This window comes from Dunckerocampus dactyliophorus, chromosome 9 (genome assembly GCF_027744805.1).
Source record: "Dunckerocampus dactyliophorus isolate RoL2022-P2 chromosome 9, RoL_Ddac_1.1, whole genome shotgun sequence".
Taxonomy (NCBI): Eukaryota; Metazoa; Chordata; class Actinopteri; order Syngnathiformes; family Syngnathidae; genus Dunckerocampus; species Dunckerocampus dactyliophorus.
The window spans coordinates 23,873,693-23,899,622 of NC_072827.1; the positions used below are offsets into that span (position 1 = coordinate 23,873,693).

At 40.4% G+C, this 25,930-nt stretch overlaps 2 protein-coding genes across 5 annotated transcripts; both read left to right on the forward strand.

Moving 5' to 3' along the window:
• The first annotated feature begins 631 nt into the window (after nucleotides 1-631).
• On the forward strand, nucleotides 632-14,682 carry il10rb (interleukin 10 receptor, beta). 2 transcript variants are annotated; one of them, XM_054788319.1, is made up of 8 exons: nucleotides 703-916; nucleotides 3,209-3,338; nucleotides 4,395-4,582; nucleotides 4,764-4,924; nucleotides 6,516-6,669; nucleotides 6,903-7,060; nucleotides 8,087-8,253; nucleotides 13,018-14,678. In XM_054788319.1, the coding sequence occupies exons 1-8, from the start codon at nucleotides 853-855 to the stop codon at nucleotides 13,379-13,381; spliced, it is 1,386 nt and encodes a 461-aa protein (XP_054644294.1). In that variant the 5' UTR covers nucleotides 703-852; the 3' UTR covers nucleotides 13,382-14,678. The 2 variants fall into 2 exon arrangements, with proteins under 2 accessions (XP_054644295.1, XP_054644294.1); XM_054788320.1 differs by lacking the exon at nucleotides 3,209-3,338 and having other exon boundaries at nucleotides 632-916; nucleotides 13,018-14,682.
• Nucleotides 14,683-15,182: 500 nt separating this feature from the next.
• LOC129188166 (uncharacterized) lies at nucleotides 15,183-25,930 on the forward strand. 3 transcript variants are annotated; one of them, XM_054788322.1, is made up of 8 exons: nucleotides 15,183-15,407; nucleotides 17,310-17,424; nucleotides 20,752-20,921; nucleotides 21,796-21,938; nucleotides 24,056-24,197; nucleotides 24,403-24,469; nucleotides 24,615-24,757; nucleotides 25,655-25,930. In XM_054788322.1, the coding sequence occupies exons 1-7, from the start codon at nucleotides 15,368-15,370 to the stop codon at nucleotides 24,706-24,708; spliced, it is 771 nt and encodes a 256-aa protein (XP_054644297.1). In that variant the 5' UTR covers nucleotides 15,183-15,367; the 3' UTR covers nucleotides 24,709-24,757; nucleotides 25,655-25,930. The 3 variants fall into 3 exon arrangements, with proteins under 3 accessions (XP_054644297.1, XP_054644296.1, XP_054644299.1); XM_054788321.1 differs by lacking the exon at nucleotides 24,403-24,469; XM_054788324.1 differs by lacking the exons at nucleotides 24,615-24,757; nucleotides 25,655-25,930 and having other exon boundaries at nucleotides 24,281-24,428.

Consider the following 25,930-nt stretch of genomic DNA (forward strand, 5'->3'; position numbering starts at 1 on the left):
TGGAAATAGCTCTTCAAAGCATTAAAAAAATGCAACCAAAGTATTGCTGAATTTACGTTTTTATTACACAGCATGACCAACAATATTGTTTGGCATTTGCAACAAACGTCTGATTCAGGTCCCTAATCCAGTAAAAGATACAATAAAAGTCCACCCAATAAAAGATAAAATTGGAAAAATGGACGTGAAAAATACTTTCAGGGTAGGATTTGGTAGGTAAATGCAAATAGTAAAGTATGTATGGAGTGTAATAATATAGAGAATGTGGAACACACAGTACTACAATGCAAGAAATATAAGGAAGAGCGTGTAAAGTTAAGAAAAAGGATTACTAAGGTTGGAAAGGAATGGAGCATTGAGGGTATTTTAGGAACAGTTGGGGACAGGGTGAGAAATACAGAGGGCGGTATAATACAATATAGATAATTATTAGAATATTTTATTATAGTGTTATTATTAATATTATTAGTAGTAGTATTAGCATTTTACCCTCTCATTATCTGAATTCATATAAAATAAGATACATGGCCCATGTTGCACACTCTGGTACAACTAGGTGGCGGTATGCACCTTTGAAGTCATGGTCGCAACCCGCCATTGAACCAGAAGAAGAAGAACACTGCACCCCGCCCAGCTCCCTCTTGGCCATAGTGGCGAACTTTTGACTACACGCAGGTTCATACATTTGAGAGCTGTCTTTTTATCTAGCTTCTTTGGTTCTGACATATTTTCCGGACTAATGGTGTTGGATGGTTGAAGTTATCGATAGACGCATCCGAAGATTATGTTTTTCTGAAAACTCAGGTCGATCCTTCAGGGACACAGTCGATGGCCTCGTTGTAAACAAAAAAAATGTGTCATGGTCATGTCATTTTCCTTCTGGTCTTTCGTTTTTGCTGGCTCCAGGCAAGACACGGTAAGTAAAATTGTTGTGTGCATGGCTGGCTTGCTAAAATACTGACATGTGTGCTCTAGGCCTATGTAGACCCATGGGGTGTTAAGCAGAAAAAAAAACTTTTTTACTTCCCTTTTGAGTCTGGATTTTGAACCTCTCACGAAGACCTAATGAAAACAGAAACGCAGACAGTCCCGACCAAAAACAGTTGTTTACCCCTGAACTCTGAAGCTATGACTTGCAGTGAATTGCCTAGTCATGTTACCACATACAGTATCACTACAACAGACCTGTTGGATTTGATGGATTGATCAGAAGTTGCTGTATTTATTATGTATTTTTCAGCCATATGTGTACGGTGTATTTGTGTGATCTGTAAGACTTTTTTTCTTTTAATTTAATTTTCTTTTAATATCTTTTTTTTTTATCTGTGTGAAGTTGATGTTTCATGCAAACATCCAGTGATGGCAAACAGGGAAATAATCTGTCAGCCTTGTCCACTGTAGTTTTATCAAAAGCACCGCGTTCAGTAATAAGAGCAAAGGTTTCCAACTGGCTTTATGCCACCAGCCAAATTCGGAGCAAGCAGACGGGAAAAAAAATAAACACTGGCAGTGACCGACACAACACGAGCTGTTTACAGCTGTCTTGTGCACCATGTACGTTACGAAACAAGTTTACCAAGTAACTTTAGATACAAACTGTACTCTTTTCATGCTCCTACTCAGCAAATGCATTGTCCTTAACGGATACTCGTCTAAAACGAGTATTCGGCTCAGCCCTATCATGAATGCACACAATGAGACACACCTATTCTGTCTACAAAGCCCGCTATTAAAATACCTCCAAAATGTACCATGTAGTAACACGTACATTCATGATTACATGTAATAATTACAGCATTTTGCCATAGTTTGGTCATTGTAAGCATTACTGGAACTTCCTTCTCGGGCCCATTGATTTCACATAGCAACATAGAAACAAATGCTGAAGCTAGCTTTAACTTTTCCAAACTTAAAAACACAGCAGCAGTTGCTGCAGCTCCAATATGTAGCGTTACCTTTTGGTAGTTATTTTGTGCCAGGAGCACGAACCTGTCAACTGCATCAGGCTTAGCAACTGTGACTAACTTTCTTCTACATTTGTGGTAGAGCTTGTCGTGCTAAATAATTGCGACTGCGAAGCTCGCTGGACATTGCAAGTTCATAATTTTCAGCAGGTTTTTTAAGCCGTTTTGGCCACTGTTGAAACTGGGGCCATATCTTAGCAATGGAATAGGACACCTCTTTATGATAATACACAGATTTCCTTTTCCGTTCATGAGGAACGCGACAGGAGCGCGCCAGAGAGCTCGCCGCTTCACACATTCCTCGTATTGGACTTTGTGCCAAGTTTTAAGGTGGTGAAAAAGATTTTTTATGCTCTGAATTTGAAGTACCTCCACATTACTGCCGCGTATTCCTTGCTGACTAATTCTTCCACCACAGATTGTTGTCGCATCAACTGGAACAGCTCGTAAACCAAATTTTTTTACCCAAAAATGTGTCTAAATGAATGTCTATTGTTACAAGTTTGTAAGTAACAGTCTTATGAACAGGGTCTGACTAAGACTAATAAAACTAAAACAAAACATATGCAAAAGTCATACAATAAATACAAATGAAAAACAAAAGTCACCAATATTCCCTATGTACTGTATAGCTTGAATATTTACAGAAATGTCTCACTGAACCTTTGGCAACATAATCACATAAAATCCCAAGTTTTATTGCTCAATCGTGATAAAGTACGTTAGGGTTAGAGTATGAATGATTAGGGCGTATGGACAGATATGGTCACTTCATTTTTCATTGCGCAAACAACACTTGCATCATCACTTAATCTATTCATTCGTAAAATATGTGAGTGTGGTCAACATGATTATGTTGGAAGCTATAAAATAAATATGGGAGTAAATTCTATAGAAGGTCTGCTGCAATGACACACTCTGATGTAGAGTGATCCTCACTGATTGGTTCTCTTGGGAGAGGTGAGAACACCAATTTAGAACATGTAGCCCTATAAAGGGCAGGTGAGTAGAAATGGTGTGTTCCACCAATCAGTGTTCTTGAGTTGAGTCTTCCATTAAAGTTACTTGAGCTTCTGAAAAAGATCCTGCTTCTGCAATCGGTTCAACTGATTACTAAGATTCTGCATCTGGAACTTTTCTTGCCTCTGCGCCTTGGATTCAATTGCATAGTCACAACAAGCAAACACATGCATGCCATAGCCTATGAAGTTAATGTACCCTGTCTCTATTGTGGTTGCTTTTAGTGACAGCAGGGCTACCCCCACCACAGAATGTACACTTCATTACCTTGAACACCCATTACACGCTGAAGTGGGATTGGGACGAGAGTATTTCAAACGGTCAAGCTGTTTCTTTCTCTGCACAATGTATCGGGTAAGTAGTCTCCTGATTTTGAATCGATTGGTCATTTTTTATTCTATGGGTATTATCATTTTAGGAGACAGGTTTGAGTCGCTGTCTTCAGAGGCGTGGAGGGCTTTGGCCATGTCGTCATTGGTGGGTGTGTGCGGAAGTGTTAAAGGGCACACACTTGTCGGTGTGCGGGAGGAGGAGGAGGGAGAAAAGGCTAGGAAGCCGTATTTTTGTTGACCGCTTTTATACAGTGGTGTGAAAAAGAGTTTCCTGGTTTCTTTTTTTTTTTTTTTGCATGTTCGTCACACTTAAATGTTTCAGATCATCAAACAAATGTAAATATTAGTCGATGACAACACAACTGAACACAAAATGCAGTTTTTAAATGAAACTTTTTATTATTAAGGGAGGAAAAAAATCATAACTACATGGCCCTGTGTGATTGCAAGTTATTGCAAATGCGTGATTGCAGTTGTTTCTTTTGGAGTTCAATAAAATATCTATCTGTCTGTCTGTCTGTCTGTCTAATCTATCTAATCTATCTAACAATGCTACGGCAGAGCAGTGCAGTTAAACAGAAAGATTTGCCAGTATAGTTAAATCAAAAGTGTGGACTTACTTTGCCTTTTATAGTATGGATGAGACAACGTGGATAAGGACTTTGCAGTATGTACAGCGGGACTTACACCCCGACATATGTGCTCCTACGTGCTGGCTACGTGCAAAAGTGGGGAAAATCGCAAGAGACAAACGCATTACCCACACGGATTTTCAAACCCACAGTCAACACACAAAGCCCGAAGAAAATTGGGTTGCAAACTATTTTCTGCGTGCACGCAGGAAAACCTTGCAGACAGCCAGGTCGCAAGGGCATGAAGCTGAGGCTTTCCAATAAGAATGGTTTCTCAACCTCTTACAAGCCAAGGTCATCTGGTCCCACCGTGATTATTCTTTTAAGCAATATCAAACACAGACAGCAGGTATACCACAAAATCAGTTTGCCAGCTGCTGAATTGCTGCAGTGTTTCAAGCTGATGATCATGAACAAAGATTTTATTTTATTTTTTGTCTCTGCAGAAAGTTTAAGCTGGAATCCAAGAAAAGGCACAGTTGGACCACAGCCTGTCATAACACCGCTAACAAGTCGTGTGACCTTTCTGGATGTGGCATTCATTATCTGGGTGTCTACATGCTCCGTGTTCGTGCCAACGCAAATGTCAATTACTCTGACTGGGTGCTGAAAGAGTTTTGTCCTGATAAGCATGGTGAGAAATGGTGGGAAAGTAGGATATGGTTCCAAATATTGCAAATAAGTACTGGTAGTTGGGGGGACTGGAAATGACAGTTTAGATGTTTATTGCCAATGTACATAGTGTTAAGTGCAATAAATAAATAATAATAAAAAGGTTGCCAGTTCTCAGATTTCCTTTGTTTCCTGACTTCTAGCTGCAATTGGTCCGCCATCAAAAGTGGACGTGGATTCTGATGGAAGCAGCGTCTGTGTTTACATCTCTGATCCTCTGACCAGTTCAAACGGCTCCATGAAGGATGAAATTCCCAAGTTGTACTACAACATCTTGTACTGGGAGTGTAATGTAGACAAACAGGTAGGGATTCCCACTTATTCCTTAAAAAAAAACATTTTAAGTTTTAAGGCCTATACAGTATATCCCCGCTTTTCGCAGGAGTTGCGTTCCATGCCTACCAGTAAATGATGAAAAGCCAGGAATAATTTATCGCCCATAAAAATGTCTATAACACACTGCTCGCTCTTACCCCTCCAAAGCCGCCTGCTCTTTTGTCATTGACATTCTCCTCAGATTTCTGCATTTGCAATAAAAGGGATTGTTGTAATTATTAGATTAGTTTCAGATCCACAACCCTGTGTCTTCAATTGCCGTTGTTCGCTAGTGACGGCAGCTAATAAGCTGAATGCTAAATGCACAATCCAGGTTTAAACCTTAAGTCTGCCTCACACGCTTATTTAACACATTTAAGTATAAAATGTATAAGTACTCGCCACTAATAAATTATAATGGAAGATGATCCGATGGAATCTGAGTCACTGTGTAGTAGACATGGGCCGGTATGAGATTTTGACGGTATGATGGCCTTGGGCATAAATATCACAGTTTCATGGTATTATAATTACAGCTTTAAAATGTGTTATTTTGAACTATCTTTATTGAAAAGAAGAGAAAATACTTTTAAACAATATAAAAGAACATCACTGAAGTGGAACATATGAATTTAAAATAAATAACAAAAAAATAACTGAGTTATTTCTAAATAAATAAAATGCAGTTCATAATGCAGTCTGTTGTGGATAATCCAGCGACTCATGTCACAGCCACCAAAAACCACAGTGGTGAAGTCTTGGAAAATTGAGATCCTCGTGCCCGTGTAGGAAAGCGGGGAAGCTTCACCAGCCCGGCGTAGAATTTGGTTCCAGACGTGAAATAGATTAACCCGAACAACAAGTGGGCAAGGAGGTTGGCTATCGTGATCCACAATCATCTCGCCTGATTTTTCAAACGGCTCCAGAGCCGCCATTATCTCCCTTTTAACTGTGCCTGAGATAAGACTAAAATTTACTGATCTTGTCCGTGTTCATTATGTCAAACATCTCCCTCATGTTCAGCAGCAAAATTGAATCACTATCAGCAAAAGGTATTTCCACGGACTCTGGCTTTGGAAAGGGTCAAGGTTTGCCACGGGCTGTTTTAGCAGAGTCGGGTTTCCCTCGGAAACCCCACAAACGTAAAAAACGTACTAAACTTTCAGACATTTGTAAAATATTAATATTACATATTAATGAAACACCAATGTGTTCATCTAACCGTTGACATTTCACACCTCTATGATGGATTATCTTGACCACAACACTGCAAACAAAAGTAGATCCTATAACAGAACCATGTAGACTTTCTCAGACTTATGGCAGGGATTGGTCAGTAAGGAAAACAGAGTTTAGTGGTGTGGGATCGTAGATTTAATGGGAAGGGGTGTGCGGAATCTGCTCAGTTATGGATGAATGTGTTTTGGTTAACTGAACAGCTGTATGTTTTCACATACTGTACATCTGTCATACCCTTTTCATGCTTTGTGTTCGGCTGAAAATGAAAGTGTGCTGGTTTCTAAAAGGGATGTAACACATATAGTACGTTGTATAAATAACAACTTCCACTTGTCTTTCAGGTATTAAAACCCCATGTTTTGAACAGCAGTGTTTCTATGGTGACTCTGCCAAACTTGAAATCTTGGACACGGTACTGTGTGAGGGTCCAGTCACGTTATGATCTCTACAATAAGAGCAGCGAATTTACCTTACCCCACTGCATTCAGACTGAAGGTAACATGCTTTAAGTACCTGTGGAGACACAATTCTGCATCCTAAACTCACATTCTGTCATTTTTTCTGAGGCAAACTTGACAAAGCTGAAACTACATTTTGTGAACAGCTTGGTAGTCTGGTCTAGTTAAACCTTCTGTGGTCTTTGACAATGGCCAAATGTGAACATTCAGGGGATACATGACAATATCAACCTTCACAGTAAGCATTTTTGTGTTTTCTACCTTTAACAGGCACTATCCCATGGTGGCAGACTTTTCTGTACTCCCTGGGCTCCTTGGTGATGGTTTTTGTGGTTGTGCTGCCCTTCTTCTATATTTTATTGAAGATCTTCAATACCTTGAAGGCAGCTTTCTACCCCATGATCCAGTTTCCACCATTCTTTCAAGAGGTACAAAATAATAAAACCATGTATTATTAGTAGTATTATTTGTACCTCTTCTATGAATATCACAATCCCACAGATTTATTTTTCAATCTTTTTTCTAAATACAGTTTTTAAGAATTTTAGAGCCCTGTAGACATGAAATAACACTGCATAAGAAACGGCTGCCGCTAGCATAGCAAGCTACCGAGCTAACTAGATAGCCTCTCCAGGACAAAGTAAGAAGCTAAACCCCCCACACCCCCCACCCACTATGAACAGGGTCTGACTAAGACTAATAAAACTAAAACAAAACATATGCAAAAGTCATACAATAAATACAAATGAAAAACAAAAGTCACCAATATTCCCTATGTATAGCTTGAATATTTACAGAAATGTCTCACTGAACCTTTGGCAACATAATCACATAAAATCCCAAGTTTTATTGCTCAATCGTGATAAAGTATGTTAGGGTTACCGTATGAATGAATAGGGCGTATGGACAGATATGGCCACTTCATTTTCAACACTTGCATCATCACTTAATCTATTCATCTGTAAAATATGTGAGTGTGGTCAACTTAACATGATTATGTTGGAAGCTATAAAATAAATATGGGAGTAAATTCTATAGAAGGTCTGCTTTTTGGCTTTCAAAGAGCAAGGAAGTTTTCTGGGCTCCAGAACTCCACTGATTGGTCAAATGCTGCTGCAATGACACACTCTGATGTAGAGTGATCCTCACTGATTGGCTCTCTTGGGAGAGAATGATTACATATTGTTTCCGTCTTATTGCAACATTCCTTGATTTCCCCCACAGGATTAGAGATCCAATCTATTTATCCTCTAAAGGATAGGTGGTCCTCTAAAGGATAAATCGATGTGATTGTCGAAAGGTCCTCTAAGACAACCTGAACAGCCCACTTGCGATCGATTGAATGCCCTAAGAATACAATGACCCGGATGAATGAGAACATTCACTGGCAATGACATCTGTAAAGCTATTTTCAAGTGACCCACATAATTTCTTATGTCCATCTGTCTTTTCAGTATCTTCATGACTCCTTTGGATCTGATACTCCTTGCCTACTATCCCTGGGCTCAGAAGAGGAGCTATGTTGTGATAAAGTAACAATATATGCAAAGCCCCTGGAATTTCACTGCCTTTCCTCAGAGGGTACGACTGTGCTCACCTCAGGCCTGGAACCAGATAGCAGGTCAACTGATCACTTTGTACAATTGCTTTTCAGTAATTATCATTTTAAAGGGGACATGTTATGAAAACTGACTTTTTAATTATTTGTAAACACATCAGTGTTGTTCTTACTAAATGAAATGTATTTTACGTCCTGCTGTAATTTGGCAAATATGAACAATTTGCAGTGCACAAGTAGTAACTTTGACAATAATGGGCGTAGGACAAACATGCACCCTGCAACTTACCTGCAACAACCTCACTTAACTCGCATGTATTGAAATGCAATAAAACCATAAATGTATATACAGTATGTATGTACGTACAGTAGAGTAAATATGGACAGTTCCCTCCAGAGGTATTTGGGTTTGACAGCAAAAGACGAATATGAGACCAGACGGCAACATTTCAGCTTTTATTTCCAGGCATTTAAATCTTGGATCGGATGCACAACTTAAAAGAACCCTTCAAAGCACTAATTTTTCATGTGAACAAAAGTATTGGAATGTGCGACTGACAGGTGTGTTTTATTGCCCTGGTGTGTTCTATTGCATCACTTATTCAATCAATAAATGGCACTGAATGTCTATGCTCCGTTTTAGATTGGGTAAGAGGTTTTAGACTGCATTTAGAGGTGGAAACAACTTGAAAACCAGAGAGCTGTCTATGGGTGAAAAACAAATAATTGTGAATCTAAGAGCTGGAGAGCCAATCAGAACCATTGCACAAACACAGCTCATAGCCATTACAACCATTTGGAATGATCTGAAGAAGAAATAAAGTTCTGGTCGATTAAGTAAAAGACGTCAAACAGGCACCCAAGGAAAACATCAACAGGTGATGACAGAAACATTGTGAGAGCTGTAAAGAAAGACCTGAAAACAACGGTTGGGGACATCAGCACCAACTTGCAGAGGGCAGAAGTGGTATCACTATCTACAGTCCATGCAAGACTTCATGAACAAAAGTACAATGGCTACACCAGACGATGCAAACCACTCATTAGCAAGAAGAATAGAAAGGGCAGGCTGGAATTTTCCAAAAAGTACAGTCAGGACACAGTCTCAAAAAAATCATTAGTCCATATGTTTGCCTCAGAATTGTATATATACACACTCCTGATCATATTTAATTTTAATTTAAAAACAGCACTTCCTGATGACCAGAAAGGATGTTCAGGGCAAGAGGTCCACTTTTGCTACCAGAATTTTGAACTTTGGCGTCTTCCTGTCCACACTTCATGATCACAAAACCAGAATAGTGTGCTGACATCTCCGACTTCAACTCGGACTGGTGAGAAGTAGGAACTCGTCAGAATAAAGTAATTATAAGCGGCGACAGCCGTTAGCAAGGCAAGCTAACTGGCTAATCGCCGAATCTCAAGGCGGTGGCTTGGTAACAATGCCATTAAAAAAACAATTTGTTTCAGGCGCGGAGAGCTCAAGTCCAGATGCCACCCCTGGAAAGAATGCTATAGCCAACAGAACTGTGAACAGCAATGGGGCCACCCAAGAAGCAGGAAGACGGGGAGCCAGTTATGCCGTCGCAACCATTGATCCATAGGGATCTCTCACTATGTAGCGGCTTGAAGAGCCTATTGATTGATCAAATGAAAGAGCTACAGCAGGAATACTTGGATCACACTACACAAGATGCGGCACAAGTACGACATGATCTGATAAACCTGCAAAAACACATTGGAGCTGTAAAACTGCAGAACGACAGCCTTCAAGAGGAAGTTAAACACTTGAGGGAGGAAAATTGCGACCAGTGGAAAGAAATGAAGGTTATTGCAGGGTAATAATGCTGCCTTGAGCACCGCTCTTAAAGAAGATAAAGAAGCAAAAGAGAAACAATTAAGCAAATGAAGAACACAATTGATGAAATGGTTCCGAATGAACGATCGGATCTTGACAGAGCTCTGAATTAAACCCAGGTCCTATGCCAGGGCAGTCGGGAACAAAGAAGAACCAGATGAACTGGATGTCGCTTCGACGGAGCAACAAATTGCCAACTGTCTACATTCAAAGGAGGTTGATGTACTGTAGACATCCACACCATTGATACTTGCATCCCACTGTATGGCAGACACAACACCACACCCATCATCACGATTGTGTTCACCAACAGGAAATTCAAAACCGGACGACTGAAACGGGGAAAGATGCTGAAAGGAACAAACGACTACATAAATGAGCATCTAACAAAACGCAACACGAACATTGCCAAGAAAGCACGGGACTCAAGGAAGCAGATCCAAGGCACCTCGAGTGCCAACTGCAAAATCTACGTCAAGCTAAATGGAGGACCAGAGGCCAGAGTGCTTGCTGTCAAAGACATCAAGGACCAGGAAAAATACTGAAGTTCATATTGGCGAGGAAAAGGGACACAACTCACAAACAAGAATGATGCAGAGAGAAGGATTACGTTCATTATAATTTGACAGCATTCTCAGCTTGTCACAAGGGACAACAAAAAGCACTGGATTTAGGAACCCATTAATCTACATTTATTGACACTCAAAATATAACACAAAAGTTTGTAGGACAAGAAGACCTACAGTTGGAAATAAGAAACACAAAAGTGGAGGAGGAGTGGCTGTGTACGTGGACAAACATCTGAACTACAAAGTGGTAAAGAACACATTTTAGAATGCATAATGATTGAAATCCCCGCGACCCGAGTGAGGATAAGCGGCGTAGAAGATGGATGGATGGATGGATGGATGATTGAAATCTGTAAAGAAAAAAGCAAAAATGTATTACTGAGTTGCTTATATAGAACACCTAAGTCAAACATTGAAATGTTCGAGGACTGGACAAAAGCAACCTTCACAGACGCAAGCCAAAAAAAATCTTCAGATGTGGACGCTTCAATATTGATCTTCTGGATCTAAATAAGCAGATGATAATAGATGACTTCATAGATACAATGTACAGTCTGAGGCTCCGATCAGGCTTTTTAATGCACCAATTCCGATACCCATCATTCATGAGTGATATCGACCGATACCGATCACATGGATAGATTTTTCAATGTATTTATGTGGTATTGTCCAGGGGCGCCGTCAGACAATTCCGTGGGCCCCTGGCAAATAAGTAATTATTAAAAAATAAACTGAATTTAATTTGATGTGTGTTTTGGAGTTCTATAATATGAATATATAGCTAATAAATTGCCCAATAATTTATTTTTTAGTTCAAGATAACATTTACAGAATAGAAGAAATACACATCTTTATTAAATAGAAATCCTGCTTAACTTAAAACAATAACTTGAGTGTCCAGATTGCAGGGGTGTCCAACTTTCATAACTTATTAGAGCTGTCAACTACTTGCATTTTACTTGTGACTGGCAACATTGAAATTGTACACCACTTTATTTACCAAGCACATCTCCACTCAAACAGTGTGACCATCGTCTTCATGCTATTTTGCTCATTTGTCATTATATGAAATGGTATAACGTCTGAATTCAACAGTTATAATAAAAAAACGTAGAGTTGAAGCAAATATTCTGTGATCCTTTGGTGTTGGTGAGCTACTCCAAAATCAGCTGGTGAGATCGAATCACCAGCATAAGGCTGGACACACTGTGTTTATGTTCGTTACACAGCCATACACTAATAGTGTTTTGAGGACAAGATGCAATTAGTATAATTGCAACAAGAGAGCAAAATTGTTCAGGAACTCTTGAAAAAATTTGTACGTGCCCCAGGAACGTGACATACACTTCCCCGCGGAACAAAAACAAGCTTTGAACTAACCGCATTGCTTGTTTGTAGGGATGCTCCGCTCAGGTTTTTATGCTGTCGATACCGATCATCCATGGGTGAAATCTGCCGGTACCGATACAGATCACAAAGATCAAGTGTACATTTTTTATTTACTGTTGGCTATATCAGGGGTCACCAACGTTTTTTCTTGTGAGAGCCACTTGGACAAAATGAAAATTCGTTTTTGCAACATTTATTTTCATAGCTTATTTCAAGCCAAACAAAGCGAATATGCTTGTTTTACCAGAACGTTAACAAAATATTGGTATCCACAACTCACATTTTGTATTTCAGAATGCATTTCTTTCTAGTGTTCTCACAAGATGAACTGAAAACCTGAATGAAAAGCAGGCTTGCTGGTGCCTCGTGCTCGTGGGTAGCTCACGTCGGTGACCCCTGGGCTATATGATATAAAAGGGGAACCATAACAAAAACATTTTTGACTTACTTTTTCAAAATCACTGGTGAAATTTCTGTGGATCAGGCGCCTTCTTTAAGGAGACTTTGGATGCGAGAACAGCTTTGGCTTTGTGAAGGGAAAGTGGGCGGGAGACGGTCGCTAGATTTGAATCACACATTAACCGTTTTATTATGAGCTATGAGGTGTTGCATTCAATGATACAACGTCATTTAAGTTTGTATTTTTTGAGTTTAGCTGTATTTTGTGTTTTCCAAGCATATGTAAACGCAGCAAATTGGATTTCCGCAGTAAGACTTGTTCGTGAGTCATACTGTAACAGTGTCCACTTACTGTTTGTCTTCCTGTTTATTTAGGCCACACATGCACGCATAATTAAGACATTGTTGTGATGTTCGTGTGAATGTGGGGATGCTATTGTCCTTCTGTCTACTGTCATAACGGACAGGTGTGCGTTAAATACGCAAACAATGTCACAGTGTATGCGCACACACACACATCTTGCAGACTCCTGTGATGGCGCTTTCACAGCTAAGCCACTTACAGCCATTGCATGTATAACGGTTTCCTGTGTTTCCTGTTTTGTTTTGCAGTGGTCGGTGTAGTCATCAGGACAAAAGAAGAAGCAAAGACTCTGGAGTTTATGCCACAGAAAGCAGCTGCAGCCAGCAGCAGCCCAACAGAAGTCAAACCTCAACAGGGGCCAAAATAAAGTCCCCCATCCAGCCAGTAACCAACCCCCCCCCAATGCAGGAAGAACCAGAGTTTCCTAGCCACCCAGATTTACCACCCGTAGCCGGTGGCCAGGTGCCCCGCAATCCTCCCCCAGGCAGCAGCCGGCCGCCAGGCGTAGCACACAAGCCACACCCGCAACCGTGTCGGACAAGCCCACGGGCCGCTTGTACCCTTCCAGTCCTACTAGGTGGCACAACACAAGTGCCAGGCAACAGTCACTAACACCCCCCAAGCTCCAAGTCACCCACTCCTCTCAGGTGTGACTTGTGTGTAGGAATGTACCGTACATTCCGATGTATAAGCCGCTACTTTTTTCTCGAACTTTGAACCCTGCGGCTTATCCTGCGGTGTGGCTAATATGTGGTCGTGTACTAATCTTGTGACATCTCGTGTACTTCAGAACAACTACTAATCGTTTAAATATGTATTTTGGAAAGTGCTATTACTGAGGTAGTCCATCATAAAGGCAAAAAAGTTCAGGAAATAACCAAAAAAAAAAAACACGCAAGAAGTACAATTTATGCTAAAATCAAATGTAAAACATTGTTGGATTTGGATTACTCCATAAACACCATAAATACACCGCCAAGATTGCAAAACCTGTTATGTTGAATAAAAAACAAAAAAAGAGGGGACGTATTGGAATTTATGCAGCGATTGCGTTGTTGACACATACCTGCATCCGCCGGGGGCTCCACGCACTATGATGACTCAAAGGCGGCCACTAAGGTACCACTCTACCGTGGTTCTTATGAAGTCCAGACTTACGCAATGTACATAGCGCCACAGGCGTACACGTCATATCCGCTCACGTATGCTATACATCAGTAAATACAGATACAATAAACCATATAAAACAAAACATAAAATGCTGTGTTGTTCTCTTGGAGATGATTCAATTTGCTAGTTATCCATTTACTAACTGACTGCTGAAAAATAGACAGCCGGATGTAGACGCGGGCTTTTTCTTCTTTTTGTTCATGGCGGGTCGCAACCAACGTTTAGGTGCATACCCCGCCACCTACTGTACCGGAAAGTAGACACATTCTGCACAGTGACGACCCGGTAGTCACACTCTTCCATCGTGGAAAACACGGAACGACACACACATGATGCCGCTTTCAAGTTAAAGGCGATCGATTTGTCTGTCCGAGTAGGAAACAGGGCTGCTTCGCGTAAGCTCAGCATGCTTGAAGACTGGATAAATACACAGAGAGCAGACGGCTGAGGTCTTTCCACTGTCCAGATCTGAATAAAAGCCACCGAAATTGCCACCAAAAAGAAGAATGAAGATTTTCTAGGTGGACCATCGTGGTGTCTCCGATTTTATGAGACGAAAAGAACTGTCCATCAGGGCACAGATATACACTGAAACAAAGATAGCCGAGAATTCCATGGGATCAGATGACAATATAAATATGGATGAGGTACCTTTGACGTTTGTTTTGCACTGTTTAAATAGCCGTATTGCACCACTGCATGCACTGTTTGGGAAAAAACATTTTATTAAAAGTTTTAAAAAGTCTTGGTCTTCAGCGGCCAAATCTGGTTCTTGGAACATAGAACGTCACTTCTCTGGTGGGGAAGGAGCCGAGCTTGTGCGAGAGGTTGAGGCATTCCAGCTAGACATAGTCGGACTCACCTCGACTTACATTGTGGGTTCTGGAACTAAACTCCTTGAAAGGGGGTACTCTACTCTGGAGTTTTTAATAGTATTTTTTTAGTAGTATTTTTTAAATACATTTTTCTATCCATAAAAGGGAGGTCTTAAATGTATTGAAATTATAAAGCACGTTTGACTAGACTTTGGGTATCATTTGAGCATCTCATTGCCACCCGAGTGTGTTGGTTTTTGGTCATCAAAATTAATATTACACTTAAACACCTGTGGAGGCAGTAAGCTATGCAATAATGACATACAATTTTAGCCTGGACATTTTTATAAGGGGACAAATTACATTTTATGTGTAAGAAGTTTCGGCCTCCGTAGCAGTAGATGGCGGTATTACACTATTGTGCTACTCGTCAGAAGAAGAAGAAAAAAAAATACAGGACGGAAAAAGAAAGTGTGACAGCGCTATCCTTTTCCTTGTCTGGTAGCTCCGACTACCTTAAAAATTCAAATGAAAACAATGAGACGTTAAGACCGCAATGTTTGGACATTCATTAGCTTAGTTAACAAGTAGTAGGTGAAATGACACGACCACGATGGTTATGCTTCTAATGTGTTTTCACTTCGTCACCCAAGGTAAGTGAGTGGTATCGCTCTCGAGATGACTTGCCTGTAGTCTTAAACTAGACATTTTTTTTCTGAGAACATTATCTTTTTTGGGTGGTGGCGTTTTTTTTTTGTTGTTTGGTTGTGATTATCTGTTTGTTTTTCCTCTAGTTGGAGTCATAGACATAGACATAGATAGACGCCGCATCGAGCGCTGAGCTGTACGCCACCATATTGGATGGGTCAAGGCTGCGCTGTAAACGAATACAAGTAAATGTACTTACTTTCATAAAGCGCCGTTCTACAAAGAAATGGAAGTTGATTCATCTCGTTTATACATTCACACACGCACTAATATACTTGTTATGCACTGCAAACAATGTAATTATTTTTTGTTTTGGTACAATGTGATTGTGGTTGTTTTTGGTGCCAGACTGTTTTCCAAGTATATTAGTGCGTGTGTGAATGTGTAAACGAGAGGAATTAACTTCAGTTTCTTTGTAGAAAGGCTCTTTATGAAAGTAAGTACATTGACTTGTATTCATTTACAGCGCAGCCGTGACCCATCCAATATGGCGGCAAAGTTGACTTATCGCAATAGTGGACAAACCCACTCGATGCGACGTCTATGTTTTGTCTATAATAAATTGTCTAATTAAATAGTAATAAGTTAAATAACAAATAACAGTAGAAGATTTATTTAAAAAACCGACAATTTAACATACAATCAGATAAATTAAAAAAACAGTTACAATATACAAAACAATATACAGAGGAGTGCAGTGTGCATTAATGTGCGGTTGTGTAAAGTTAGGTGCAAGGATTATGCCGAACTGTATGTGTATCTTCGAGTCCGTTTGTGTTGGCAGTACGGATAATCCAAGGAAAGCAGCTGTTTGTCAGCCTGCTGGTGCGGGATTTAATGGAACTGAAGCGTCTCCTGGAGGGCAACAGTTTGAGCAGTGATCGTGCAGGGTGTGAGGGGTCACCAGTGATAGCCTTTAACCTCCTGAAGCAACAGGATGTGGCCAGGTGTTCCAGGGTGGGCAGAGGGCACCCAATAATCTTCTGGGCAGATTTTATAACCCTCTGCACCACGTTCTTGCCTTCCGCTGTGGAGCCCGCATACCACACGCTCAGGCAGTATGTTATCACACTCTCTACTGACGATCGGTAGAAGGCCAGCAGCAGCTTCTGGTCGAGGTCGTTCTTCCTGAGAATGCGCAGGAAGTGAAGCCGCTGCTAAGCCTTCCTCACCACGGCCTTGATGTTGGTGGTCCAAGAATGGTCGGCAGAGATGTGCAGGCCCAGGAACTTGAAGGAGGAAACAACTTCCACCTGTACACCATTTATGAGTAGAGGGGTGTGGGCCTGTCTGTGCTTAAGACTTAATTGGTCCTGCGATGGTGGTTATCAACTTACTTTGTCAAGTCCGTTTTTTGTCTTTGTGCTAAGTGCGCATTCTACTTCCGCTGAAAAATGAAGGGATCCCAGCCAGTGTATTTTACAAAAAAAAATACCTAATTATTATGGAGCATTATGAGGTGTTCCCAAAAGATTATGACTGCTAAAAGGAACACTGTCGCTGCCAATAGAGTGAGGAAGGCCCACTACCAGAATAATGCTGAGCACGTAATAGGCAAGTTAACACTTGCTTTTAGTTATCAATGCTCAACATTGCGCAACTTTGACATTTCAACAGTTATCCATTTAAAAAAATAAATTGGAGCAAAAACTTATTTCATTTTTATATTTGCCGTACGTCTTCTTGAATATTCTCCACTAACTTCCACAGCAATACTTTCCTGCCAACAACTTAGGTTCTCCATCCTGAAATCCTGCACTATGCATTAAGTCTTTCTTGTCCCTTGTACGATTGTAAGGTGATATTGCCTTTCATTGTGTTTCACTGTTCGTTTTAATGTGTCCCAGTACTGAGTGAGGCACCTCCAGGTCTGCCACAGAATGTCCTGCTTGACAACTGGCAGTTGACATGGACCCCTGCCATGGAAGAGCGCAACGTCACCTACACTGTTAGGTACCGCAGGTGAGGGGAGGTTATGTGTGCGCGCGCGCGCGCGTGTGTGTGTGTGCTTGTCTGTATGTACAATATCATTTGTATTTGTTCCCAATCAATTATATTGTCATTTGCATTTTAAAAGTAATGATTTTTTATATGAATTAGATGTACTTTCTTTGTGGACTATTTTGTCAGACTATACAAATGGCAGTTACAACAATGTGTTTAATTTAGCCAACATTTTACAATTCAAAACACAAAATGACACTGCTTTACTTTAGATTTGTTTCACTTTTTAATGTAGTGGACCGTGAGGCTAATATACTGTATGGTTGAGCCGCTCGGCTACTCCACATGTCTGAACTACATCTGCACTCCTGAAACCAAACCACTTCCCTGTTACTGCGGTGCCTCCTGTTTACCAACAATTGTTTCGTCTATAGTCTACGCTCCCCCCGCCTTCAGCCATGCTCATTTTCTCTCTCTCTCTCGCTCTCGCTCTCTCTCTCTCGATTGTTTTGTTGTTTGCTCTGCTTTCGCTGCCATCACTGGACCATGCCAGTGGTAGATGTGACGCCCCAATGCGCCAATACGGTGCGCCGCGGCACGCAGTCACAGGGTCACGTCATCAACTCTGCGTTAGAAAATATAATTTCTACCGGTATACGTCATTTTCTCATCATTTTAAGGATTTATACCTGTATATAAAAATTATTGCCCAACCCTAATGATGATTATGACAATGTTGCGGCCATAGCCTGTCAAGGAAGGGTTCGGGGTCGTGGGCTGAGCGCCAAAATGCAGACTCCTTAGTGTGAGTCCAAGAAGAGTGTTTATTGAAGCTCACAGAATACATGAATAGGGGTGAGGCGTGATAAAATAAAAAAAAAAGTAAAAAGAATTCTTTTTTTTTTTAAGTAAAAAAAAAAAAGTAAATAAAAATAAAATGAATAGGGGTGAGGGAATCTTCAGTGGGCAGTGCAGGGACGGCTGGGCAATGAACGACACAGCAGGGTCAGGCAGGGCAGAAGGTGAATCCTGCTGCAAAAAGTGCACGAAAAGCAGAAGGTCAATAGGAGTGGCATCAAACACGAAGAAACAATCATACTTGAACACTGAAGTGAGCTGGTGTTGCCACTAGAGTTTCCTCCTTTGGGCGGGCCTTAAAGAGATGCCTTCAGAGATGATGTGGTGATGAGTCCACATCAGGGCCCTCAAAGGTGTTCTACAACAATGTGCTGCCATAAAAGAATGACAAATCACAGATACTCTTAGACTATATCACGTCTTCTGAATACATTTTATTTTTATTTTCGTTCATTTAGCCATTTTTATACTTATAAATGCTTAATTTAGGCAAAGAAGACGTACAGCTTGCTTAAATATGCATTTTTTTTTTTTTTTTTACTAATAATGGCTGTATTCAACCATGAAACAGCGATCATTTATTAATTTTTGAAAAACCGCGATAGAGTGAGGGTGTAATGTTCGAACCACGATATAGTGAGGGACTGTATTAAACATTTATAAAGAAAGAAACCTACTTTGCAGAAATTCACACATTACGGTTGGGTCTGGAACCAGTTAACCTCGATAAATGAGGTTATTGTATCTTATTTACTTCGGGGCTATCCACACAGAAATGTTTTCAGGTTAAAATGGAAAAGTCTTTTTATCGTTTGAGCCTCTCATACACACGGAAACCGCGTTCTGGGTGCCCTAAAACAGTATTTTTTTAAAAAAACTGCTTCCAGAGTGTTATTTATACTCCATAATGACTCTCAGAAATCATTCTATTTCATCGTTAAGTCTCGACGAACCTTGGAAAGCGGAAGACGATGTACACTAAGTCCCCTACTAACGAACATCCGACGTGCGAACTTCCGGAGATACGAACACAAGCTGACTAGTCTATATTTTCATGTGTTTTGCCTTATAAGTCCATATTTATACTGCTACATGCTTGACCAGCAGAGGGCACTGTGACACTGCTAATGGGACCAACAGCGGGAGAACAAGAGGAGGAGGGGAGGAGAGAGAAAGCTACATTGTTAGCTGTATAATACGATACAGACAGAGCGTGTGATTAAAGTTTATGAAGAGTTAATAGGCCTGCTTAATTCTACACCACCCACAGAACACTACCTCTTTTAGAAGAGTCTAACGACGACGACCATTTGTCCTTTTTTTCAATAACTCCTCCTCTAACTCCACCACAACGGCGTATGCTCGACCACTCCTCTTCAAAGGTAAATAACATTTATCATTACCTATTATTATATCACTTTTATTATTGTTTTTTCATTAATTATCCTCGTTTAATATTACTACTGCATGCAAACTCATATTTACATAAATACACATATGCTGTATATGTATACACGTACATGTAGTACCTATATCATTGGTAATATTACCTTTTCTCCGACTTAAGAACAATTGGACTTAAGAACGGTCGTCTGGAACCAATTGTGTTCGTTAGTTGGGGACTTGGTGTACTTGGTTTGGTGTGTCACGTGGTTTCGTCTGAGTGAGAGTCCCTTGAAAGGGACTCTAGTCTGTGTCTGTTCACAGCGCCACACACAGGTATGCCTTGTGTATTACATTGTTTCCACTCAGTGATCTGTTTACTAATCAGGCACAGTGTGGATGGGAATTTTTTTCAACCCACCAGAAAAAAATCTCAGGAGCGTTCCTGTGAGGCCAGAGCATTAGGCCCTGTAGCACCTTGCATGAGGCCCAAAACGAGGAACCTTGCTTTTATCTTGGACAGTGATTGTAAACAGCACTCCCAAATTTTTCATTCGAGGAGACTGGTGAAAGACAAATCACTTTTCTCTAAAAATCACGTTGAGACAGTGTGAAGGAAAAAAACTAACAAAACTTCCTCACTTGTTTGCTCCACCTTTTACAGCAGAGGCATGAAAAAGGTTTTGAAGTTCTGAGTTTTTAACGTAAACGAAAAGGAGCCAGCACTATGTCTCTGCACAGCACTTAACAGTGGACAGCTTTGTTGGGAGCTTGGAGCTGGTCAACTATCCATTAGTCAGCTACAGAGCTGTAGGGTTTATTCTATCAGCATTAAGGCTAGATTTTGGGAGACACACTTCGGTACAGTATTGTGGGGCCACTAAGGCTTGTTTAAAATTGTTGAATCATAGTAAAATGCTTATACAGTATCCACGAGAAGGACTCAATGAATCTCCCTTTGAGCAGCCAGTATGCTGTGAAATAAAACTAACTTAAAAAGTACAACGGTGTTTAGGCTTGTGATTGTTTTAGATAAGGTGGTTCATTATGAAATACAGACTGACTCCCCTGTCGTTTTCTGTTTTGTTTTATTTTTTAATTCAGCTTTGACGCTGATCAGTGGAAAGATGTCCCAACCTGCAAGCAGATGTCTTTCACTTCCTGTAACGTCACTTTCATGAAAGCGGAGACAGACCATGGCTGTGCTATGATTGGTGTGCTAGCAGAGAGGCGTGGACTGACTTCAGAAATAGTCGGAGCCTGTAGCAGTCAAGGTAAGCATGTTGTGTGTGTGTGTGTGTGTGTGTGTTTAAGTCATTAAAACTCCATCTTTTTTTGAAACCGAACAAAAGATTTTCTTTATTCTTGTTTTTTTTCTCATCCAGATAAAGGATGGGGGATCAGTTTTTTTTTAATCTGCACTAATATAGCAACCAAGGTATCTGATTTTGCATGTTTGAAGTTTAAATTGCTTGTATTTTTTCAAAACCTTTTTATTTGGATCTATTGATGACATTTCAGTTTTACCATGTTTGTTTTATGTCCTGATTTTTATATATCCATAATATTTAATATTCTAAGTATAGATTGATCAACATAACTTAAATATAGCATTAGATCATCACAAAATAAGATAAGTTTGCAGAGTGAACTCTTGGAAAAAAGGAATATTATCCGTTGTCTTATTTTTTGCGCCAAAGGTTTGATAGCTAAAGCAAACATGGTTGGGGATAATGGACAACCCTGAGCACAACCTTGACTTAATGAGAATCATTCTGATAAAATGCAATTTGTATGCACTTGAGCTTTTGGATCCTTATAAAATGTTTTCCCTGTTTCCTGATTCGTTTAATTTATTGTCAAGCCAACCTTGCAATCCATTACCATCACGGTCATCTCATTTCATATTTGAAGAAAGCACCTGGGGGAACACACACACACACACAAACACACACTTGAACACACCAATACTGTATTTATTGTTTTGCATGAAAAGGACATTTTGTTTTGAGTATAACCACATTATGGATTTCAGAGTACAGTACCCCTGATCTATAACAACCTCACCCCATTGGTATCTGTCAGTTCTGTTGCCGTAGTCAACAGATGATCAGTCGTGATTTAGTTTAGTTTTCTCTCCTCCTGTAGGTAACTCCTGTAGCCCTGAAGTCGTCTTGAGTGCACATCCTGGCTTCTTGACTGTTCATTTAAGTAGAAACAGCGGGATCGCCCTGGAAGGTTACCATGTGAAACACAGGATTTACTTTGGGAAGGAAGGAGAACCCTTACAGGTAAAACATCTGGCATATTAGTTTGAATAATAATGGTGGGCGTAATCGTTATGTAACTGATATTTGTAATTGATGTACCGTATTTTTAAAAACTCATCATAAAAACATCAAAAACACGATTTTTAAAGGTCTTAAAAATGTATTAACTAATTCTGCCGCGATTAGTCAACTTAGCAAAATCACCCATGAAAATTAGTCTTTTAGTATTTTAGTATTTTTCGTCAGTACATCGTTTCACTGTTGACCAGCCAATCAAATCTGTGCGATGGCGCTAAACATTGTGCCTCTACATAGAACAGACAGGCGAAAGAAAAGGAGAGAAGTGAAGCGAGCAACACGCCAAAAAAGAGGGATGGATACGGAGAGAAAGGACAGCAAGACAAGTGAAAGTTGTCATGCCTGTTGCTTTTCCACTGGGATAATACATTTATACAAATTTCCTTTTTAATTTAGCTAGTGGCAGCAGGGTAGGTGAACGAGTTAACACAGACGAATACCCGCAAGTCCCGATTCAGTGGAAAAACTCAGGAGCTTTGACCGACTGGGTCAGTACGCGTCCATGGGCCTGTTCTGAGTGGAACCTGCTGAGCTGACAAATGTCTTCAGTAGTGTCCAGTGAAAAACTGCAGCATAAGAAAATATTTACAGAAATGTATGTGTTGTACTCACTTTTGAGAGGTACAGGTCTTCTTTTAAATATACAGTCATCCCTCCCCACATTCCGGTTCGAACATCGCTCACTTTATTGCAGTTTTTCACAATTTAATGAATCAAATGATTGCTATTTTGTGGTTGACTGCGGCCTATTAATCATCCATCCATCCATTTTCTATGCCTGCTTATCCTCCTTAGGGTTGCGGGGGTATGCTGGAGCCTATCCCAGCTTTTTTTGTAAGTTTACCCGCTGACAGGCATGACCAATCAATGTTAGGTGGGTTGTAGGTCTAACAGTGAGAGAGAGAGAGACAAGATCAACAAAAATACCTCGGAAAAATATTTTTAAAAAGTTATAAATTACTATTAATTTTTAAATGACTATTTCATCAGTATAGAAGTACAGTAGACGCCCCTACAACGTAAATAATCCGTTCCGAGAATGTTTACGTGATAGGGTTTTTATGTTACACGAAGCGTAAAATACATGTAAATAGCCTAATCTGTTCCAAGATCGTCCCAAACTCACCCCTTTGGTCCTTCAAAATATTCAAAGTCCACCAAATTTGGTGGGAAAATATCAGAAAACATTAGCATAAACATACAGTAGTAGAGTAACATTCCAATATAAAATAAGGTAATAAATAAGATTACTGTAAATGAATAAAACTGAAAAACAAATTAAAATCAAAAACAATCTTACCGTTCACGAGAAGTCTTGATCAGGAGCGCAAGTGGAGAGGAGGAGGAGGAGGAGGACTTGCCTGAGTCGAAACGTGACTCAAAGAGTCGAAGAGTCAGCTGGTCTCACAGACAAACGCACATGACAATGCTGTGTGCAAAATTTTAATTTGTAACTTAATTGTTTATAAGTTAGTTTATGGGCGACTACGAAGAGGAAAGAAGTTGAAGGGAGAAGCCTGTCTCTCACACAAACTCACGTACGTGCTAAGTCAACCAATGAGATGTGAGCGGAGGCAGTGCCCCGATAATCAGCCAATGAGATGAGAGCGGAGGCGGTGCCCCGATATTCAGCCAATGAGATGAGAACGGAGGCGGTGCCCCGAAAATCAGCCAATGAGAGTGTGATGCGTCAGAAGGCGTCACCGACTTGAGCATTAATAAAGTTGATTGAAAAAAAAAAAGAACTTGCACCGACTTGACGCTTTACGTTATATGGAATTTCTTCCGTAATACGATGCAAAAACTCTACATAAATTCTTTACGTTCAGTGGAATTTGCGTAAAAGGTTTACGTTATGCGAGGTACTGCTGTACATCATCATACCAACCAACACATACAAAATAACAAATCGACATCGCTCTTACGTGCAATTAGAAAAGCTCTAATGAGGATGCAAAACTAAAAACTGTGAAAACATATCGATTTTTGTATCAAAAGATGCAACAGATGGCCGGAGCCGTATTATGATTTGAATGTTTTAAAGTATTGTTTTTCTACAGGCATATGAAGATGCTGTGTCCTCAGTGCCCATTCCTAATTTAAAGGAGGGAGAACGTTACTGTGCAAGTGTGCAGTACATTTACTTCGACAATCCTATCGGAGTGGCTAGCTGCACCCAGTGCAAAGGCATCCCTCAGTCAAGTAAGACTACATTTTTGGTTAATTATCCATGTCTGCCTTTTAATAAGTTCCTTATCCTTTGTGTTCTTGTTGTACACTGTCAGATTGAAGATCAGCTTTTGTGAATAACCTCATTCAATGCAGTGTTTCCCAAACTTCTTCAGCCATTTCTTATTTTGCTGTTTTTCAACGTTCAATTTCAATTGAAATGTTGAATCCCGCTTAGACCAAACGTCCTTAATTGATCATGAGGAAAATGAAAGCCTTCTGGGCTTTCTTCTTCACTTCAAAAGGTAAAGTGGTGCAGTGCAGCACGTTACATTCAATCTGTAGTTGGTACAATTTAAGCTTTTCTTTATTGCGATACATGAAACGCAGTACACCTAGTATTTTGACAAACACATAGCATGATAACTGTCTCTCCTGTGTGTTTTCCAGGTGCAGCAACAAAAAAAATGGAAATAATAGTCGCAGTTGTAATCGTCCTGGTTGTTCTGATACCGCTGGTGGCATACATCCTCCTCTTTCATAAGAAGAGAATCAAAGAATGGCTTCAACCTTCATACAAGATACCAGACCACGTAAGTACCGGTAGTAATATTTTGTATCCGAGGGGGCTCTAGGTTCTAGGCGATGGGTGTGATAGGAGATCCATCCAACCAAAAGACATAAGTCCACCTCTGGCGGCTAGCAGATCTTACAAATAGAGAGCAGATTTAACAAATAAATGTCTTTATTTGTCACAATTAGAAGTTAAACTGTAAAAATTGCCGTTCTGCCCAAAAAAGACGACTGGCATTCAGGCTGTCAATCTGCGTACGTGGAATGTCACCTCTCTGGTCCGGCTAGATCTATTCAGACTCCCCTCAACGCACGGCAAGGGCTCTGGAACAAGTCCTTTCAAGAGGGGTTGGACGCTCTTCCATTCTTAGGCAACGGGCAGAGGGCAAAGCTCTCAAGTCGATCTACCTTCGTACCTTCGCCTATGGTCATGGCCTTTGGTAGTGACCGAAAGGACAAGCTCGCTGGTACAGGCGACCCAAATTACTTTCCTCCAAAAAGTGTCTGGACTCTCCAGATAGGATGAGAAGCTCTGCCATCTGGTAGGAACTTTGAGTAGAGCTGCTGCTCCTCCGCATTGAGACGAGCAAGACGAGGTGGCTTGGGCATCTGCTCAGGATTCCTCCCAGACCCTTCCCTGGGGAGGGGTTCGGGGCACGTCCTACCGGTACCCAGAACACATTGGAGAGACTACACTATGTCTCTAAACTGGCCTGGGAACGCCTTGGGATCCCCCGTGGGGGATCTGGACAAAGTAGCCGAGGAAAGAGACGCCTGGACTTCTCTGCTCTTAGGTTGTGTCATCAACATGCATTATAGCAATAGAATTAAAATCTCTAATGTAGACCAAATTTATTTTAGCGTTTGTATCGGATCTGTTCAAACAAATGAAACTTTTTTTTTCTTATCTCCTGCAGTTCTTCCTCGATGTCTATCGTCAGTCTCCCATCCCCATTTCCAGCAACAGCTCAACTGAGCTCTGCAACAACATTTCAAGCATGGACTTCATAGAACAATGACAGAAGCTTCAGTAATATTGAAACGCATTAGCTACGTCCAATAAATGACTAAACCCTACAATGCAAAAATATCCTCTCCGATATAGAATGTGAAATGATGTGATGAAATGTGGGAAATTAGTTTGTATGAATGTCACTTTTTACTGAGTAAACTTTTCTACTTTTAAAATTCAA

Excerpts from the sequence above, each read along its gene's own strand:
- il10rb (XM_054788319.1), top strand. The coding sequence starts at position 853 with ATGTGTCATGGTCATGTCATTTTCCTTCTGGTCTTTCGTTTTTGCTGG. Across the intron at positions 4,583-4,763 it reads GTTTTGTCCTGATAAGCATG|CTGCAATTGGTCCGCCATCA; the intron begins GTGAGAAATGGT and ends CCTGACTTCTAG. Across the intron at positions 8,254-13,017 it reads GGCCTGGAACCAGATAGCAG|TGGTCGGTGTAGTCATCAGG; the intron begins GTCAACTGATCA and ends TTTGTTTTGCAG.
- LOC129188166 (XM_054788321.1), top strand. The coding sequence starts at position 15,368 with ATGGTTATGCTTCTAATGTGTTTTCACTTCGTCACCCAAG. Across the intron at positions 24,198-24,614 it reads CAAAGGCATCCCTCAGTCAA|GTGCAGCAACAAAAAAAATG; the intron begins GTAAGACTACAT and ends TGTGTTTTCCAG. Across the intron at positions 24,758-25,654 it reads CATACAAGATACCAGACCAC|TTCTTCCTCGATGTCTATCG; the intron begins GTAAGTACCGGT and ends TATCTCCTGCAG.